Consider the following 21,343-nt stretch of genomic DNA (forward strand, 5'->3'; position numbering starts at 1 on the left):
AGACTGAGCAGCTACCTTCAGCTTTCTCATTTGTTGGATTCACATTTTGCTGCTTCACTTATACATTAGACAAGTGCTTTCAGAGACTTTAAATGGTGACCTTCCACTATGCAATTGTCATTCTAAAAAGTCAAGTCAGAAACATGTATTGATTCCCACAATAACCACTCTTTCCTAAGCAGGACTCTTCTAACTGAATTAGGCTTCTATAAGTTATAGATAAGATCTCTCAGGATATATCAGGGTGGAAAGGAACTAAGGAGGTTTCTAGTCCAAGCCCCTGCTTTAAGCAGGACCCACTATGAGCTTAGACCAAATTGGTCAGGGCTTTATCCAGTCTAGAAAATAATCAAGAATGGAGATGGCTCAGTCCACCAGGCAGCCTGCACCACTGCTTGACTGCCCCTGAGGGGGGAAAAAGGTTTTCTGTATATCCATGAACCGCTCTTGTGCCAGCTGCACCCACTGTGTCTCACCTCCTATCACACTCTGGTGTGAGAGCCTGGTTACATCTTCTTGGCAACCCCACTGTAAGGAAACTTTCCAGTGACATCCCTATACACCTGGACAAGGTTTCTAAATGCCTCCTTTGTAGCCTGTCTTTTTGTCCACCTCCTATATCTTTGAACCTGAGGTCTGCTGTGAGTTCCCTGCTCAGCTGAGCTGGTCTCCTGCTCTATCTGCTTGTTTTCCCGAGGGTTGGGGGCAGTTACAAGGTAGTCTTGGATGAACCTATCCCTGTGAGGATTTTGTTGTTGTTGTTGTTCAGAGTGAAAGCTGCATCTAAGCCTGCCCTGATGTGAAAATACAGCTAGAAAATTTATAACATCAAGCTGGGGAAGGGCCGGGAGAATAAATCTGATGAAGAGTGACTGAAGGAGCTGGGGATGGTTAGCATGAAACAGAGGAGGGTGAGGAGAGACCTCATTGCTCTCTACAACTCCCTGAAAGGACATTGTAGAGAGGTTGCTGCTTGTCTCTTCTCACAGGTAATTAGTGATAGAACAAGAGGGAATGGCCTCAAGCTGACTCCGGGTAGGGTTAGACTGGACAGTAGGAAAACATTTTTCCCAGCAAGAGTGGTCATGCATTGCAATGTGCTGCCCAGGGAGGTGGTGGAGTCCCCAAGCCTGGCTGTGTTTAAAGGTGTTTTGCATGTGCTGCTTGGGGTTATGGTTTAGGGGTGAGCCTTGTAGAGTAGGGTTCTGGGTTGGACTTGGTGATGCTGAGGATCTTTTCCAACCTGAAGGTTTCTGTGATTCTGTGATCTATATTTAGGCAGCTGGCTCACACTCTCCAGTTCTTTGGATGGGGAAGATGTTTCAAAATGCATGCAATAATTTCTGATTGTAGCTATTCTTCCATGATCTCATATTCCACAAGATTTGATGACATTTTGATCACCAAGAAATGACAACATGTATGTGGTCCCCATCACCAACTAACAAAATCCCCCACTGGCTCTGTGTCTTGAAAATCAGGATGAGGAATTCCTTATTTAAAGAAGGCTCAGGAAAATGGAGAAGTGGCTTAGGGGTGAACCCTGTAAAATAGGGTTCTGGGTTGGACCTGGTGATGCTGAGGGTCTTTTCCAACTTGAATGTTTCTGTGTGATTCTGTGATCAAAAAAACACTTGAAACTGTAGATAGTTCTCCCCAAGTGTTTATCAGCATAATTCCAGTTAATTCTTTGGCAATATCCTTCCTCTTTAAAAGCTCTAAAAACATTTTCAAAGTGGAAACCAAGCTTTGCTAACTTGCTGTCTGTGCTCATTCAAAGCATTTGTAATTTTAAAAGGGAAGGATAAAGAATTTTAACACCTGTTAGAACAGTAAGAGAGAAAAAGCCTCAGATTTTTTTTTCCTCCATCAAAATTCAGGTGAAACTGAAGTCTGCAGATTTCAAAAGCTAAACCTGAAACGGGCTCACATATCACACTTCCATGTTGACAGTGAAAATGCTCAGCAAACTCTGCTTCACAGCCCACTACCCTCAGACCCTGTTCTCACCTCTCTTTTTCTGCTTAGTAAACGCAGAAGAAACAATGCCCTGGTTGAGTGCATCAGTGTGCAACTGCATCAAGATGTGAGGAGGTAATCAAAAATGTGTGTGTTTCCCAGATGGTACATGATGAACACATTTCCTGCACTACCCAGTATCAGACACAGGAAGCATCACCATCAGCACCCAAAAGTTACTGTACTGCATTTTTTGTCTCTTTTTTCTCTTTTCCTCTCAACCCAGGTGTCAGTCAGTATGGCTGAGAACCAAAAGTCCCCTGATTTCACAGAAATCAAACAGTTAATTTATTTCAGATGGAAAGCCCCAGAATGAAAAGGATCTATTTCTGATAAACTGTAGAAGTTTATTACACCCTAATTAAGAAATGTTCATAAGAAAAAGGAGTTGCTGTGGGTATGTGTGCCGGAGTGCAATGATGAGGAAATCTAATTCCTTGTACTGACTGTATAAACACAACTGTCAATTCTAACAACATTTATCATAAAATACCGTTTATGTCTTTTTCTCTAAAGATAAATCACAGAAGCTTGAAAATATGTCATAGTGAAAACAGTAACGGTAAGAACAACTAAGATTCAGCAGTGTTTTATATTGGAGACTTCCAGCAGCTAATGGTGACTCACTGACAGCCACCTGAAGCAGCCAGAGAGGTTAGTAACATGATTAAAGCCCATGGAAACATCTAGGACCAAGCTCTCTACTTCAGGACCAAGCTCTCTACTTCAGGACCAAGCTCTCTACTTCAGGACCAAGCTCTTATTGTAATGTGGTGGGTTGAAAGCTCCCCCAACATTAACTTCACCAGACTAGCTCAGTCTGGAAGCAAATGAAGCTGTATTTACAAGCAAAAACTACAATCTACAATGGAATGCAATGAATATGTACAAATATACAGTATTTACAATATTTACAGATATGTACAATTAACAAAACCAGCACAAAACCCTACTGGCCAAAACCAGGACAGCTGTCTCTCTGCCTCCCCCACTTCCCTGACTTCTCCAGACCCCCCTGGCCAAAAGGAGAGAGAGAAAAGAAGCAGAGATTTATGTTAGACTTAGCATTCAAGGTCAGCATGCAAATTGTTATCTTCTTCAGCAAAGAAAGCAAGAAGAGCAACACAGAAAAACACCCTGCTAGACTACTACAGATTGCTTTGAGAATAGAATCTTCAAGGGTGCCATCCCTCCAACAGAATCGTTTAGAATAATCATTATTTTTCCTTTTTACACCCAATAGTGATTTATTTACATTCTCACTACTTTCTGCTCAAAATCTGTGAAAAATTTAAAGGCATAGCCTTAAAACCATCATAGTTCTCTACTTCAGGACCAAGCTCTCTACTGTGAGGGTGGTAGAACACTGGAACAGGTTGCCCAGGGAGGGGGTTGAGGCCTCATCCCTGAAGACATTCAAGGCTCAGGGAGGACCTGGGCAGCCTAATCTAGTGGAGGATGTCCCTGCTGAGTGCAGGGAGGTCGGATTGGATGAGCTTTGGAGGTCCCTTCTGGTCTGGACTGTTCTATGATTCTTTGATTTAGATGTTGTGGCAAAGAAAAAAAAATGTGTTGTAGTTTTACTACAAAGCTAGTAGGCATACCAGAATGGATGCCTGCAATGGATTATATTTTAATCTCCACAGGAGTCATAAAACCAAGGAACACTTCACTTGTAGGCTCAACACAGTGATTTCAAGATGTCCTTCTAAGTCTCTACTGTCAGAGCAAAAAGTCCACAAGGTCCTCTACAGAATCTAGGGGAAAACCTTTTAAAAAAAAAAATCCCCTAGAAGCATTGTGTAGATACTTCAGAAGTAGAGAGGGCAATTTTGGACACAACTGGCAGTTTGCAGGCCTGTTTCTGTGAAGCTGTTTTATACTGGGAAGTGAAAGAATGAAAATAGTATTCAGGAAAGCTGTGGGGTCACTTGTCATATAGTCAAGTCTCTGGCTCTGTCCATCAGCTGAGACACTGAGCTAAGTATGTTCTTTACTCTTCTGATTCTGCCCACAGAACAAATGCAATAAGACTTTTTCAAGTGGAAGATTAGTATTCAAAGCTTAACTTGTGGCATTCCAATCTCTAGGTTGGCATTAGACTGCAGACTACAAAAGTCCTCTTGTATTCTGAGAATTTTGATGCCACTCAGCCATTAACTAGGAATCAAAGCTAATACTGGAACACCTGTAAGTTCAAAGTACAGGAACATCTCTTAAAACATTCCAATTCTCATTCACAGAAAAATCACAGAAAAAAAAATCAGGTTGGAAAAGCCCCTCAGCATCACCAAGTCCAACCCAGAACCGTACTCCACAAGGGTCACCCCTAAACCATAGCCCCAAGCACCACATCCAAACCACCTTGAAACACATCCAGGCTTGGGGACTCCACCACCTCCCTAGGCAGCACATTCCAATGCCTGACCACTCTTGCTGCATAAAAATTCTTCCTACTGTCCGGTCTAAACCTACCCAGTGGCAAGTGGCAGCTTGAGGCCATTCCCTCTTGTTCTATCACTAATTACCTGGGAGAAGAGACCAGCAGCAGCCTCTCTACAATGTCCTTTCAGGCAGTTGTAGACAGCCATGAGGTCTCCTCTCAGTCTCCTCTTTCCCAAACTAACCACTCCGAGCTCCTTCAAGTCACTCTTCATCAGATTTATTCTCCAGGCCCTTCCCAGCTTCCTTGCCCTCTTCTGCACTGGCTCCAGCACCTCCACATCTCTCCTGTATTGAGATGGGTCCAACACTAAGAATGAGACCACTAAAACCAGTACCAAGATTTTAACCTCAGTGACTTCATGTTTTCCTCCCAGAAAACATTTGCTTGTAGCAGAAATGTTACCATAAGGATACCAATATTCCATTATGGACTGACTACAGGCAATTAGAGAAAACTTTAATATCAAAAAATATTATCCCTCAAAAAGCACCTCCTCTGCTTTTCGTAAAATGAAGACTGTTTCCTCTCAGATAGAAACCAGTTTCTATTTCCTTTCAGTGCCTCTTTTGTTTGAGAGATGGATAGTTTGTGTTTTCAGGTCATGCAAAAGACAGCAGCATTTCACAGAAATCACTTGTTTTCATAGCTGTTAAGTTAGAGTTCAGATACATAACCAGCAAGTGGATACTCTGCAATGGGGCAGCATTGCCTGACCAGCCAGCTCATGGTCATCCCTCCAGCCCAGTACAGATTTGGCCACCTATCTCCAGAGAAATGTGTGATGAACAGCAAGATCACAGTGAAGATAAAATTGGCCAGACATGGGAGCTGACAGCTTGTCTAAGCCCAGATGTAACATTTAGAAACAAAACTGGGCTGAAACGGAGATTTGGATGAGGATAAGGCCAGTAGAAAGTGACTAAAAAGAAACTTAAAAGCAGAAGTCAGAAAGAGAAGCTTGAAATTTTTCACACCAGCAAGTGAGACCTAGAGAGTTCAAGGGACTTTTTATCCTCTTTGCTTTAACCTAAATGTGTCCAGTGTTGTAATCTTGGAAATTCTCCCACATTTTATTTAATTTTTTTTTCTTTTGCACTCTACCAAGTGGTGACAAGAAAGAATGGGAAAACAAAGCACGGAAACAGGTTCAATACTAGCAAGCACTGGCAAGTGTCTTCTGTCCACATCATGAAGTTAGCTGAATTACTCATCACAAGCCTGCAAGAGACCTGGAAAACTGTAAAACCAGCTGGTGAGAGCCAGCTGTGCTACTGTTGCTGCAAAAATGCTCCTCTGTCCTTTTGCTGGACAGACTCAAAGGAGGTGATGCCAGCCTTAGGACAAAGAGGGTTCTGTGTACAATGATGGGGTCGTTCTAAAAAGCCCAAAAAACGGTAAGGATCAAAATACACCTATTTTTTTTTTTTTTTCAATTTCTGGTAGCAATAATAGAAGAAAAGAAGACTGATTCTGAAACAAGAAGGTATTTCAAGCAGCATTTAGCCATTATGCTTTGGAGGGAGTGTTACAGAGTTAGATAAAGATGTTGGGAGATGACAAAGACAGGTCTGTCATCATTTGTCTCATGATGATAAATGGCAAAAAGCTAGCAAATTAGGAGGACAGGAGGAAAGTGAAAAGCTTTCCTCTGGGTCCTTGCAACTCCTTACTTGACCCCTTTCTCTCAGCAAGGTGGAGCATGGCCTTTCACAGGTTTTTCCATCTCTGATGGCTTTAGCTCTTGACATGCAGCCATCCTTAAGAAGAAAGAAGTCTGAACCCCTCCAAGCAGTGGGTCATCCTACTGCACAACTTCTTAGAGTGTCAGGCAATGATAGGACTGAGAGGAAGGGAGCAAAACTAGAAGTGGGTAGATTCAGACTGGATGTTAGGAAGAAGTTCCTAATTATTCCTCACACGATTATGTTAAATCCCACCAGAGCCTAGATTATGCTTCTGTCTACAAGGAACAAGGGTAGTGAGCCTGAATATGGTTGAATGTGAAAGACTTTGAAGTCTAATATTTTTAAAGTTATGTTAAGGAATAAGTAACAATTTTGACACTACAAATGTCAAGTCAGGGTATGCAGACCAAGAGAACCACGCAGACTGGTGAGGGCTAACATCTAGCCCACCTGTGGGATCTAGCCCACCTCCTGCTCAGGCTATGATCCTCTCCAATAACCATGTTCATACTTAGCAGGAGCTTTTTAATTGAGGAAATCCTGTAGTCAACAGACGGAGAACAGAACTCAAGCAACAAAACAATTCTTGTCAGCCCTATTAATGTTATAGTTTATCTTTTTTCTTCTCACTTTAATTGTACACAATACCTAAGCCTTGTAGTCATTTTTCCATTCTTGAAGTCAGGTAACTCGCACTGCCCTCAACCAATAAGATCTTACAGACACTTATCTTTAAGGCTTGCATAGAAAGAGTGAATCAGTCAGTGAAATAAGTCCATCAAAACCAAAGCAAACCAATCCCTTGAATAACAAAGTTACTCAGAGGAAGAGAGGGTTGTCCATAATGGAAAACATAAGAATAATGAAGCATAAATAATAACCAAACTCTCATGTTGAGATATCTGCTACTGAATGCAATAAGCTTTGGTTTTGCGGAGTCTGAGGAAGGCTTGCAGGGGAACGTGTGGATATTGTTGTTTTGGATTGTCTTTATACCCCCTATGACCCTCTAGAAGTTTAGGCACCACTCTTCCTAGATACACATAGCAGATACAAACCCAATATGCCCTGGGATAGGCCAATGGGATCCTGGGGTGTATTAAGAAGAGTGTGTCCAGCAGATCCAGGGAGGTTCTCCTCCCCCTCTACTACACCCTGCTGAGATCTCATCTTGAGTACGGTGTTCAGTTTTGGGATCCCCAGCTTAAGAGGGAGAGGGATCTGCTGGAGAGGGTCCAGTGGAGGGCTACAAGGATGACTAGGGGACTGCAGCACTGCCTGGTGAGGAGAGACTAAGGGACCTGGGGCTTTTTAGTCAGGAAAAGAGAAGACTCAGAGGGGATTTAATAAATGTTTATAAATATCTGAGGGCTGGAGATCAGGAGGGAGTGGACAGGCTCTGCCCACTTGCTCCATGTGACAGGACAAGGGGCAATGGATGTCAGCTGCAGCACAGGAGGTTCCACCTCAACACAAGGGGGAACTTCTTTCCTGTAAAGGTCCCAGAGCACTGGAACAGGTTCCCCAGAGAGGTTGTGGAGTCTCCTTCTCTGGACTTTCAAGGCCTGACAGGATGAGTTCCTCTGTGACCTGAGCTAGATTGTATGGTCCTGCTCTAGCAGTGGGGTTGGACTTACTGATCTGCTTGGGTCCCTTCCAACCCCTGACATCCTGTGGTACTCCAGATTCCCAGTTTTCTATCTACTTTTGCCAATCTTCCCTGAATCTTTACACAAGGTGACAAATAGGCTTAGCTTAGTTTCAAGCAGAGAGGCAGCATGGATTTTCTTTGCTCAGTGATAAGAAGAAGCAATAGTAGTCCAGAGACTGAAGCTTACTGATTTGGAGGACTCTCAGATTTCTATAAAATTAGTCTTATGAAAATGAGAACAGCAGAATGTAAGAACATCAGCTAATGCCAGCTGGTCTGCTTGGTACGCACAACTTTTTCCTCCTTTATAGTACAGTACTCCACTCTTTCATCCTTCCTTTTTGACAGCTTTCAACTGCAGTATCACCAGGATTGAAGGCTACTACCTACCTCAGAGCCTAGTGGTGCAATCTTCCAAGGGGCTACATAAAAAACCTTTTCACAAGCAGGAATTTTTCTTAAATGTACTTTACCTTCCACCTTTTCCAAACTTCCTCCAATCTGTAGCAAATGGAGAAGAAAAGAAATCTCCTGCATTTATTTCTGTCATTTGGCAGTGGCTTTACCTTGACAAGAATATTCTTCTTTATTTACAAGAATATTTATTTCAAGAAGGTGATGTACAAAGCCTATGCATGTCACAATCTCTTTCTAGAGGAAGTTCTGAAGCAACACCTGTGATGTGTATTGGTATGTTTACCTCTGAGATTTGTTAAAGATAGCAACTTCATTTTCACAGCATCACAGAACATTAGAGGTTGGAAGGGACCTCCAGAGATCATTCAGTCCAACTCCCCTGCAAGAGCAGGATCACCCAGGGTAGTCTGCACAGGAACACATCCAGATGGGTTTGGAAAGTCTCCACAGAAGGCAACTCCACAACCTCCCTGGGCAGCCTGTTCCAGGGGTCTGTCACCCTCACTGTAAAGGAGTTTCCCCTCATGTTGAGGTGAAACCTTCCCTGTTCCGGTTTGTATCCATTTTAAATGCAGAACAGCCATTCCTTCTCAGGTAAACAAACTGTCCACAGTCTTGCATTGATAATGAGCACAAACAACTAAACTGTCCTATTCTTTAGGGGATTAGCTGTATCTAGTCCCTCTTAGACTCACAAAACCTAGCTGGTGGCTTGTTTAGACCTGTTTGCAATTGCAAGTACAAGAAATTTACAAGAAATTGCCCCCCTTCCATTGTGCAGAGAAAAATGGTGTGGAAGAGGGATTTTCTCTTGATATATGTCCTCTAATTCCTTTTATTCTTCTTGTCGCAGCCTTCTGAGAGGGATTTTACTCCTCCAGTAATTCACTGAGGACAGCTACAAACTGAAGAAACACAAGGAGACACTGAAGGGGCTGGATGTCCAAAAAAGCACGCTGGATATGAAAATAAATATGATGCTGATAACATCTCTTCCTTATTAGCCTTGTTCAGGGGGTTAAGGGCAGTTAGTAAACAGCTCTGCCTGCAAAGGTCAGTGTTTACCTGATAGCATGGTGATAAGATCTTCCCTGCAGCACAACCTATGCAGACACACTTATGTCACTGCTATTATTCAGAAGTTCAGTAGCCTCCTGTGGTTAAAACCACCCTAATGCAGACTGTCTGTTCCTGCATGCACTTCTGTCTGCAGGCAGCTTCCAGTCTCCCTGAGTCCTGTGTGTCAACAGTCCACCACAAACCCATAGCTGTGTGAGCAAATCCTCAGTTACTACGATCACATGCAACCCTGGACAAGTAAATAATGAGCTATTTATAAAACAAATACTAACAAACCAAAACCTTTGAAATGTGCCAGAGAAAAACAAACCTGCAAACAAGGAGAAATTAATAAAACAAAACTTTTGAAACCTGCCAGAGGAAAACAAACCAAAAAGCAAGAAGAAATTAACAAAACCAAACCTTTGAAATGCAAACCAACAAACCAGAAGAAATTGGGATGCACAGAGACAAGATTAAGTACTTAAACCCCTAAATCATCAACCCAGAGAGACAAATAGAGGGTAATAATTAATTCTTCATCTTGCTTTATGGCAGTGGAACTCAAGTATGTGCAAAGAACATGCACCTTCTTCAGAGACATTGTAATGCTTACATTGCCTTTATAAACAGCATTTCTTTCATTTAATCAATCTTTACATGTGCCAAACCACATCAAATTATGAAGGGATTCCTGAAATATGGCAATGTGCTTCCAAATAATCTGACCTCAAAAAAAAAAAAAAAATCAAACTAAAGTGAAGAAGTTCTTGCTGCTTCAAAGCCATTTCCTGTGAAAATCACTGAAATATTTTCACAGCAGGTGTCTAAACAAATTAGATGCCCTTGTCTATCACAGTATTCTATCTTGAAGAGCAACTGCTGAGTTGCAAATAGTTTGTTGCATGTGGAACCTTAATACTGACTATATCTTAGAGTTCCCCAATGTGCAACTGAGCCACACTAACAGGTTGATATAGTAAGAAATTTAAGAACCCAGGCACCCAGCAGGTGAATTCCACCAAGATAAAACTGCAGTATTTGCAGCACCTTTGATAAAACCAAGAAGTACTTCTGATTTGAAAGTAGCAGTCAGAAAGGGACAAGAACTCAAAGTTCTGGAGGGAATTTATTCTTTTGGTAACACAGAGGCACACGAAGCAGACCCAAAGTAATTCAGTGTCATCCGGTTTAACTTCGACCACGAGACACCGCTGTCTGTTTTCTTTCTCAAAGGACTCACGTCACTGTGCACTGAAAAAAGGGAACTTCCACAGTTTGTGGTGAGGAGACATGATAAACAGATCTGTTCACACCAGCTAGCAGGGCTGCCTGCGTCAATAAAAGGAGGCAGCAGCCTGAGAGCTGACATTTGGTGCTTGGAGGATTATCGTCGCAAAGTCACTTCACATTGAAGTGAAGTAAAATGCCAGGATTTTTCTTTACACACAGCAGCATGACTGAATTGAATGGAAGAGAGGACTGCAAGCTTGCAGAAGGCAAAATCCATAAAAAGAAGCAAAAGGCGTTGTAAGTACATGCAGCTTAGTGTAAACTCTAAGGTATTATAAGTGAAAATAGCACTGGGATCTTGGAGATTAGAATTAGCACCATGGGTTTGGCTAAATAACTGCAAAGCCTACTCACAGACCAGGGCTGTGGCATATTTAAAAATGGTTTGAGCTGATGTGCACCAAGGAATTGATTCCCTAAAGTAATCAGGAGTAGGGTTTGGATACACCGAGTCTTTAAAATAAAAACAAAAAATTGCTTGGATACATACTTCCCAGACTTCAGAGCTGTCTGCCACTGCTTGAAAGATTTGTGAAGCTTAATCAGACTTGAAATGCAATTTTAACGGATTACAGAACTGTCTCTTCGTTGGTTTCAGTGGCGCAGATCTCAAGAGTTATTTGAAGTGCATGGTGCCACATATCGAATCCGGGATCAAGACTTCGAGCTCCCGAAATGTTGTGTAAGTACTGAGGTACAGGAAATCAGAACGCTGCAAACCATCTCATGAATTTCTGAACTACTTCTGGAACAGCAGCCTCTCTAATGATGCCTAGAATTACCAAAATACAGAAGAGGTGAACACTGATGATCCTTGAGGTCTTTTCCAACCTTATTGATTCTGTGATCAGGGAGCAGAAACTATTCACAGAGCTACGGATTTTTTCTTAGTGATGAAATATTTTTGCATGAAGAATAAGAGAGCTCTGTTAAATCTGATTTTGGGGGGATGGATTCCCCCCGCCCCCTTTCATCTTTCTCCTTTTTTTCCACCCCTTTCTTTCCTTTCTCCCCTTTGTTTCCCATTCTTTATTTCTTTATTTCCCTTTTTTCCTCTTTCCCCCCTTTTTGTCCCATTTTTTTATTTCTCCCTTTTTCCCTTTTCTTTCCCTTCCCCCCTTTGCTCTTTATTCTCCCATTTTTTATTTTTCCTTTCCCCCCCTTCTTTCCCCCTTACTCAACTTTTTTCACCCTTTTTCCTCCCTTCCTTTCCCCCCCTTTTGCCCTTTATTCTCCCACTTTTTTATTTTTCCTTTTCCCCTTTCTTTCCCTTCCCCCCCTTTCCTCCTTTCTTTCCCTTTTTCCCCCTTCCCCTCCTTTCTTTTCCCCCTTTCTTTCCCTTTTTTCCCCCCTCGCCCCCACTTTTTTCACCCTTTTCCTCCCTTGTCCCCTCTCTTCCCCTCGCCTTTTCTCTTTTTTGTTTGTTGTTCTTATTTTTTTTCTTTTGTCCCCCCCCCTTTTTTTTTTTAGAGGGATGTTGTATCCATTCCCTAAAAACTTACAAGAAACGATGCTTCACACTTTAGTGAAGAGCAGGGGGTATTACTATTCCTATTTCAGGAACATGGAAATTGAAGCAGAGCTACAAAACCATTTGGTCATGGTTATAGCAAAAGCTTATCTTTCTGGGAACAGAATTCAGGACAGCATCCTAGTTCCTTGGTTTTCCATCTCCCTGATTAAGTTTTTTCAATCTGGGCTTGCCTCCAGGCTCTCAGATTATGAGAAATCTATAAGTTTAATAAATACCTGGGACATATTCCTCATCATAAATCATAATATCTGCCTCCTTTAACCATGCAAACAAACCCACATGATTCCTAGCCTAAAGTCTTTTCTTTTTCTTGCTATCTTAGGCTTTCTGCAGAGGAAGTAATGCAGTGGTCCCAGTCTTTGGAAAAGCTCCTGGCCAGCCAAAGTAAGTTTTTCACCTCAGTGTGACTTTGTTCTTATTTCTGAGGACAGAATTTTGTCTAATTTTACCAAACAGCCAAAGCTGTAGCATTCTGCAAATGCTGCCAGAGAATGGCCAGTTGAATTTTATTGTTTACAGCTGTTACAGCTTTACCTCCAAGTTTGTTTGGGTTTTTTTTTATACCCTTCCATTTATTGCTTACCACATAGCAAGTAAACCCGAAATATCTCAATTCATTGCTTTTTTTGATCAATATTCTCTGCTTGCATAACACATTAGTTTAATTTGGAATTTTCTCTCTATTCATACCCTAAAACCAGTCCCTTTAGGGAATATTACAATTCACTGATGTCTCCTAGTACCCAAGACTTCAGACTACCGAACACAATGAGGAAGGCTCTCATCACCCCTCATATTAGAGTACGTTGAAGGGAAGAACAGTGTATTTTGGCAAGATGTTATAACAGAGATTTCAATATCACCGAAGCTCCTGCTCTTTATTTTGTTCTCCCTGGTCAAAAAAATGTCATGCTATAAATGGCAATGGCTTTGTGTTGGCTTTAGGTGGTCAAGGTGTCTTCCGGGAGTTCCTGAAGTCAGAATTCAGTGAGGAAAACATTGAGTTCTGGTTGGCCTGTGAGGATTACAAGAAAACCAAGTCTGACCACTTGCATGGCAAAGCAGAGAGGATTTATGAGGAGTTTGTCCAGACAGATGCTATCAAGCAGGTATGTATAAATTTAATCTGTGCCATGTTACAGGACAAGGATTCTAGAAAATGAAAAGGTAGAAATATAGCTTTGCTGAGATCATAGAATGGTCCAGGCTAGAAGGGTATCCAAAGCTCATCCAGTCTCACCTCCCCACAGTCAGCAGGGACATCCCCAACTAGATCAGGCTGCCCAGGGTCTCATGAAGCCTCACCTGGAATATCTCCAGGGAAGGAGCCTCAACCACCTCCCTGGGCAACCTGTTCCTGTGTTCCATCACCCTCACAGTAAAGAACTTGTTCCTAACATCTAATCTCAATCTGCCCTTCTCTAGTTTGAAGCCATTGCCCCTGGTCCTGTGCCTGCAGACCTTTGTAAACAGTCTCTCTCCATCCTTCCTGTATCCCCCTTCAGGTGCTGGCAGGCTGCTATTAGGTCTCCCTGGAGCCTCCTCTTCTCTTGTGCTCATCTGTTCATTCAGTCACAAAGGCCAAAGGCTCAGATGCATATTTTTGAGTGCATTTGCGTCACTAATGTCTTCAGCTGTCAGATTATCAGATCTTGCAAGTAGAGTCACACGACACAGGCCAGCTAGGAGCACCACTAGCACAAGTTCAGCAGAGGCACCAGCAGCTTAGCACATGATACTGTTCTCTGAGTCAACCCAACCTGAATTACTGCTGGTATTTGGAGTCAGACACTTAGAACTTTGCTAGTAGGATAGCCATGGAATGTTTATTGTCTTTTAAAATGTGTGTATATTCTGAAGGTGTGCAGGTTGATCACATTTCCAACTGGAGACTCTCATTGTACATAAGATTTCTGCTATAGTTTTAACTGGAGGTTTAGGTGAAGGTTGTTTTTTTGCGGCATTGTTGGGTTGTATTATTTCTGACTCCACAAGAAACTACATTTCTATAGAGTCTCACAATTTTCCTGCCTAAATGGGATATAAGCAACAAAATTCCTCATTTTGCAGATCTGATATTGAACTATCACACTGAGTTCCAAGGCTGTGAATTTGTTTATAGGCAAAACAAAGTATAGATACAGAAAGTTTTTAAGGTATCAATAACATTTGTTTTTCCACTTTCCAGATCAATATTGACTACCAGATGAGGGAAGCAACAGCTAAAAGGGCTCAAGAGCCAACTCATACAAGCTTTGATGAAGCCCAGAAAACTGTGTACATCCTCATGGAAAGAGATTCATATCCCAGATTTCTGAAATCCAAAGCCTACCTGAACCTTTTGAACCAGGTGCAACCCAACACCTCAAAATGAAGTGCCTGAGGCAGTGAAGAGCTGAGTAGACTCTGTCAAATGTCCTGCAGAGAGATCCATCAGCATGTCTGGATCTCAGCAAGGAGAACCCCTGCCTTGAGAAAAGGGGTACAAGGGAGGTGCAAATGGCTCCACAGCCAAGAGAATGCAGAATAAAAGCTGGCAAGGCTGTTCCAAGTGTGACAGCAGCATACGGAGAAGGTTGTTCCCATGCGCTGTGGGATCCAGAGAGGAAACTATTTTTTGTTTGAACTACACTGTGAAGATTGAACCAAGTTTGAGATCCCAAAGAACTGCTGACTATTAGAAAGTACAAGACCAGCAAGCTGAAGAAAAGGTGATCAAGTTCAGAACAATGATAGAGATGACTGACAATTTTGTGCATGACAACAAAATGCCCAAACAGGACTGATACTGCTTTTTTAAAATTTAATCTGTGAAGTGTTAATAAGTGCAGCTTCACGATGCAGTTGTGCCATGTAAATATATTGTAAGTTAATGCCTTGGAACTGCTGTATTTTAAATTATATCAAAACTCTATAAGCTGTACTTTTATTAAGTTCATTTTAATTAGCATACATGTAGCATCTCCTCTGTTTAATTTATTGCAAAACAACAAGCAGCTCTTCAAATCTACTTAAAAATAAAGTTTTGTATTATTTTTATATCTTATTTTTAAGTGATCTTCCCACTGCAGTTACTGAAGTATTGAAACACATGCTTCCCTTCTGTTCCATTATGCTACTACTTCCCATCTCCTTTATCCAAATATTTATCTTCCTCCCCACACTTTTTCCTCTTTCTTTACCCATTTGACACAGCCACAATCATAGTTATGTGGAGTAGGTGATGCTGACACACACAGACCCATCCTCATGACCTCAGAACCAAAATGCACCAAAATGTAAAAGTGGATCTGAATTCCCTCCCTGTATTTCACACTTCCCCAGCTAACAGCACAGGAGTCAAACCTCAAATATAGGAAACATTTAATCACTGACCCCACAGTTCCATCTGCTTTGATACTGATATGTTGAGCATAGCAGATCACCCCACACTTGCTGATGTAGGAAGGCAGTAACTGGTGGGACTCGGTAGCTGTCACATTCCTTGTGATATTTTTTTTTTTGGTGGAACACTGGAACAGGTTGCCCAGGGGGGCGGTTGAGGCTCCTTCCTTGTAGAATCATAGAATCAGTCAGGGTTGGAAGGGACCCCAAGGATCATCTAGGTCCAGCCCCCCTGCCGTGGGCAGGGACACTTCACACCTAGATCAGGCTGCCTAGAGCCTCATCCAGCCTGGCCTTAAACACCTCCAGGGATGGGGCCACAACTACCCCTCTGTGCAACCCATTCCAGGCTCTCACCACTCATATTCAAGGTGAAGCTTGACAAGGCCCTGGGGCAGCCTGATCTAGTTGGGGATGTCCCTGCTGACTTCAGGGAGGTCAGACTGGATGACCTTTGGAGGTCCTTTTCAGCCTGGCCATTCTATGATTCTATTCTACAATTCTACGATTTTAGTACTACTCAACCTAACCTTGGCAAGCTTCAGACTCTAACTTACAACACCAATACTAGCATCAAAGGTAATTTAATTTGACAGCAAATGTTGTATTAAATTTACCCTAACCTATACAAAGTGATGTGTAAATGTGTCCTAGTGGGTAGTGATGAAGGCTGAAGCAAAAGAAGAAAAGCTGCAACTGTGCCTGAACTACCTAATTACAAGCATGGGCACTATCAAAGCTGAAGTGTTTAATTCCTGCTGAAAATAAATCAAAACATTCCCTGGTCATAGTGAGTTACCATCATGAGACACAGCTATCACATGGGTGATATACAAAGATTCTACCTCACCCTTGTGGATTTTCCATTAAAATAACAGCAGCTCAGTCAGGCACACTCCCTTATTCCATCCTTAATGGAGAAGCTGTAAGCCCACAGACATCACCTCATGGGTAGAGCAAACTGTGTTCATACTGCCACCCTTTGGAGACCTCAGGCCCTCCAAGGGAGAGCAAAACCTTCAGGGTTATAAGCAAAACTCTACTGGAAGCTGCACAGTGCAGTGGTAGTTGCTGCCAACTTCCACCCTCACCTACTGCTGTAGCTGGAAGCCCCTGCAAATCACATCTTCCTGCTTTCAAGGTCACTCAACGCAGAACAAAAGAATCTGCTCTTGTTTTCCTTTTGTTAAACAGATACACCTGAGAGAGTCTCACACTGCTAGTCCTGAATGATCACAGGATGTTAGGGGTTGGAAAGGACCTCTGGAGATCGAGTCCAATCCCCCTGCCAGAGCAGGACCATAAAATCCAGCACAGGTCACACAGGAATGCATCCAGATAGGTCTTGAAAATCTCCAGAGAAAGAGACTCAACCTCTCCAGGGAGCCTGTTCCAGTGCTCTGTGACCCTCACAGTGAAGAATTTCCTCCTCATGTTGATGTGGAACCTGCTGAAACAATGTAAACCAATCTCTTGTTAGCTCTCACTTACATAAATTAATTTTCTAGGACCAGTAGGAGTAAATCTAATTCCCATGAAGTAGAAATAACATCCTCATATTTGTTCTAACACAGTTAGCATGAGCCAAATATCACTCTTTGCATAGCTTCAACCTCACAGAAGACAAAAGAGAACTCTAAGATATTAGCTGTCCTCTAAACCAGCCACAACCTCCAAGTAGCATTAGTCTTTTGACTGTAAATCCTTCACATTAGCAGGGTCCCAGTCTTCATTCACACCCCACTTCAGTTTCACAATTTTGTCATTATGCCTGTATGAAATTTCTAACTGAAGTCACATTACAAGAAGGATCTGGAGGTGCTGGAACATGTCCAGAGAAGGGCTACAAGGATGAGCAGAGGGCTGGAGCTGCTCTGCTATGAGGACAGACTGAGAGAGTTGGGGCTGTTCCGTTCGGAGAAGAGAAGGCTCTGAGGTGACCTTCTTGTGGCCTTCCAGTATCTGAAGGGGGCTACAAGAAAGCTGGGGAGGGACTTTGTAGGGTGTCAGGGAGTGATAGGACTGGGGGGAATGAGGCAAAACTAGAAATGGGGAGATTCAGATTGGATGTTAGGAAGAAATTCTTCCCCATGAGGGTGGTGAGAGACTGGAAAAAGTTGTCCAGAAAGGTGGTGGCAGCCTCATCCCTGGAGGTTTTTGCAGCCAGGCTGGAGGTGGCTGTGAGCAACCTGCTGTAGTGTGAGGTGTCCCTGCCCATGGCAGGGGGGTTGGAACTGGCTGATCCTTGAGGTCCCTTCCAACCCTGACAATTCTATGATATTTTACAGCATGGCTGAGCAGGATTTGATTTTATTTTTAATGGGTTGTTGCTGTCCAAGTACTCTGCTCTTCAGAAGCAATGCCACCTGCTGCTGGATAGACTGCTGCGGGGAGTAGTGAGTGGATTTGTGCATCCAATGCAAGGTAGGGCTTGGAGGCAGGTCTAATGAAAAGAAGAGGGAGGTTGCTGAAGCCATGCCATGTCTTTGGCTGCTTCAAGAGATGTCCAGCATCAGCACCTGTGCCCACTGCCCTGTGACTTTGCTTTGGGCAGAGCAAATCTCTTCACCAAAGAGTGAGGGCAACAACCACAGCTCCTGACTTGTTCACAGACCCTGCCTGGCACCCTGCACCCTCACCTCCTACAAAGAGTCACTGGGTGCAGCCTAACAGGAAAGTGTGAGAAAGTGACATTTTAAGAGGTTGGTTAGAGCCCTCTAAAAATAAGCTAAACCTACCCATAGAAGAGAGTAACAGAGCTTTCAGGGAGCAGGTCGACCACACGTATTACATGGAGTTAGAACTGACCAGAACGTTTGAAAAGGAAAGGAAAAAAGCATTCTCACTCTTTTCTACAAGCATCTCCCCACAGTTTGTGATTTGGTACAGTGTGGGAAAGGAAAGGTTTTTTTGCTTTGTTTTTTTTTTTTTTTTCCCCAAATAAACTATTCCACTCCTTACAAGCCAACCTTGGTACGTTTTTAAGTCTTCCACCTTAGTTGCAACAGGAACCTGGTAAAGGTCAATTACCCAGGTTAATTCCAGAGATTTTTCCAGCCCACTAGTGTCCCTGGCAACATGATAGTGTTGCACCAAGCAATAAACAGTGTAGCAGAAATTCAGAGCTGTGTCTGAGACGCTGGTGTAAGCCTGGTATTATATATCTGTTGCTATAGCAGGGCTATACAAAACAGGTTGTTTAAACAAGGTCCAAGAGTTCTGAAAGTATTTCCTGGCAATTTATGGTGCCACCCATACTAACCTTACTTACAGCTTCTTCCTTTTACAAAGTAGTAGTCCACTGGTACAACTAAACCTTTTTTTTTTTTTTTTTTTTACAGAATTTTAAGACACTTAACAATAATGACATGCTTTAAAAAATAGTCCAGAGAGGCATTTTTATTCTTTCTCCAAAATCCCTTTTGCAAAACGCAGTACAAAGTGCTTATTTGACAGTGAATCCTCAGAAAAGCAGCAGACCATACAGAACAGAGGGACTAAGTACTCAGTATTTTCTGTGAGCCTTGGCTCATTCAGAAGGTGCATGAAGCATATCAAGTTCATTTGTGATTTTCTACTCATCTCCTCTCCCCACCCATAAATAGCCTCAGTATTGCAGACTGATTTCACAGCTGTGGGCTGTGCCCTGCCCAGCATGGCAGACTCTTCCAAACTGGGACAGGCTACACAACGAAGATGTAAAGTTTGCCTCCTTGGAAACTTCCCCTACTCCAAAGAGAAACTCAGAAATGCAAGCTCTTTTATTTATATATTATATATTGACTACCTTGAAAATAAATTAGTAGGCAACTTGGGGGAATTCTCCTTTTCCAACGTACACTAGAGTGAGTTAATCAACAATTAACTGCTAAAACTTGCCAGAACTATCAGTCTCTGACTGTGACCCAACACTTCTTAGCATATTAAATATGCCTATTGGATTAAAAACAAACACACACTACCACACACATAAGTTTAGCTTTCCCTTTCTGTAAAAAGGGAGACACTGTAAGAGGAATTTGCCCCTCACAGTCTCCAAGAAAAATGGTTGAATCAGATTGATCATCAGCTACAGATCAGTAGAGGAAACCAAGATGCACTACATGGAGAAAGTTTAAGACTTGACAGTAGTGACTCAGACTATTCTTCAACTGTTCTACCTCCCCCTTGAAGGAAACATTTTCATTGTTTGACAGTGTTTCTATAGAAAACAAAACGTGGAACACCTTCCTTATGAGGAGAGACTGAGGGAGCTGGGGCTCTTTAGATTAGAGAGGAGGAGACTAAGGGGTGACTTAATTATTGTAAAGGGTGAGTGCCAAGAGGATGGAGCCAGGCTCTGCTGGGTGATGCCCAATGACAGCACCTGGATATGTTCCTGTGTGACTTGCTCTAGGTGCTCCTGCTCTGGCAGGGGGGTTGGACTGGATGATCTCTTGAGGTCCCTTCCAGCCCTTAAATTCTGTGATTCTGTGAAAGATCATTGTACCATCTTCAGGAATACTTTTTGGAGAAAATTAACATTTCCCTGGTACAGAGAGGGGTTTTCTTTATAGGAGGATTCAAGAGTCCAACAGACTCAGAATGTGGATTCCGAAGGCTAACCTTTACTTCACCAATTTGGAAAGCTTTCTCCAAACGCATTCCCTGATGGTTTACAGATGTTTTTAATATCTCAAATAAACCTAAAAACATTGTATAACTCTCATATATTAAAAAAAAATCCATGGATGGCTGTTAGCAGAGGTATCCTATTGTCATGCACAGTGAAGCAGGAAGGAAATTAAAGCTGAGATGGTGATGAATAGCACAAATTCATCACCCTAAACTTCTAAGTGCCACCTGCCCCTGCCCACCCTCTGAAGTGCCAGACTTGCCGGATGTCGTCTCCTTTATGGTTGTGAAATGAGTTTGAAAAGCAAAAATAGAAGACAATAGGTGGAAAAATCAGATGTTCTTATCTTCCATTCAGAGGCATGGGCTGATTATAGCAGAACGAGTAATGTCTGTAAATGAAGCTTTTGGGAATTAACTCTTCAGTCATTAAAGGCTGGCAGGAATGGCAAAATAAGCTCTTGCTTCATATTCACTGGATGATTTAAATTGGTCTTAGATGAACAAGACAAAAAAGAAAGTCAAAGAGGAGCTAAGGTTATCCCCTGGCTTTGTTTGGATAAATACAGCCTCAATGGTTCTAGTCACAAAAAGGATATTTGCATCAACCCAAGAGCTGATGTGCTTGCTTTGGAAATAAACTAATTTCCCCTCGTTTTTCAAAACAGCCAGAAAGTACTCCTTTGGAAGACAGAAAAGATGATCATCATCTAAATTTTACTGAGGAGTTCCCTTCAGTTTCTGCAAACAGCACAAGCATCACACAGCCTTGAAGCACTTATCCAAACTAGTTCAGTGACCAGCTTCTACATGGTCCCTTACAGTAATAAAAGTAAACATAGTTTGAGTAATAGATGAAAGGCAGAGATATAAACCTTTCAGGATGACTTTAGACTTGTGTACAGAGAGAAGCAGAGGGGATTAGCAATGCTTCTCTTCAAACCTTATTATACAGCCAAAGTGACAGTACAGTTGCCTGCAAACTTGATACCACTTGAGTCCCAAGGGGGTTTGAGTTGGTTTGAGTTTTTTTCTAGTTACTGTGGTCAGAAGGCTTCTGCTGGTAGAAGGCAAACATTAAAAATAAAACAAAATTAAACACTTTTTGCATAGTAGCAATGACTTAGTAACCTATTCCTTTCACACCACTTATAGAAAAAGTCTGTACTATATTTACTGTAGCAAGTGGTTTGTCAACCATGAAGGTCAAAGAGTCAGCTTTAGAGACAGAGACTTGTTGG

The 21,343-nt window shown here is 42.3% G+C and overlaps 1 protein-coding gene across 1 annotated transcript; it reads left to right on the top strand.

The window, feature by feature from the left end:
* The first annotated feature begins 10,703 nt into the window (after positions 1–10,703).
* On the top strand, positions 10,704–14,478 carry RGS1 (regulator of G protein signaling 1). The gene is made up of 5 exons (XM_054384138.1): positions 10,704–10,807; positions 11,169–11,252; positions 12,427–12,488; positions 13,050–13,213; positions 14,293–14,478. Exons 1-5 carry the CDS (start codon positions 10,704–10,706, stop codon positions 14,476–14,478), a joined length of 600 nt encoding a protein of 199 aa, XP_054240113.1.
* The last annotated feature ends 6,865 nt before the right edge of the window (positions 14,479–21,343 follow it).

Source organism: Indicator indicator, chromosome 10 (genome assembly GCF_027791375.1).
Source record: "Indicator indicator isolate 239-I01 chromosome 10, UM_Iind_1.1, whole genome shotgun sequence".
NCBI lineage: Eukaryota > Metazoa > Chordata > Aves > Piciformes > Indicatoridae > Indicator > Indicator indicator.

Excerpts from the sequence above, each read along its gene's own strand:
- RGS1 (XM_054384138.1), top strand. The coding sequence starts at position 10,704 with ATGCCAGGATTTTTCTTTACACACAGCAGCATGACTGAATTGAATGGA. Across the intron at positions 10,808-11,168 it reads AAAAAGAAGCAAAAGGCGTT|TGGCGCAGATCTCAAGAGTT; the intron begins GTAAGTACATGC and ends CGTTGGTTTCAG. Across the intron at positions 11,253-12,426 it reads TCGAGCTCCCGAAATGTTGT|GCTTTCTGCAGAGGAAGTAA; the intron begins GTAAGTACTGAG and ends TTGCTATCTTAG.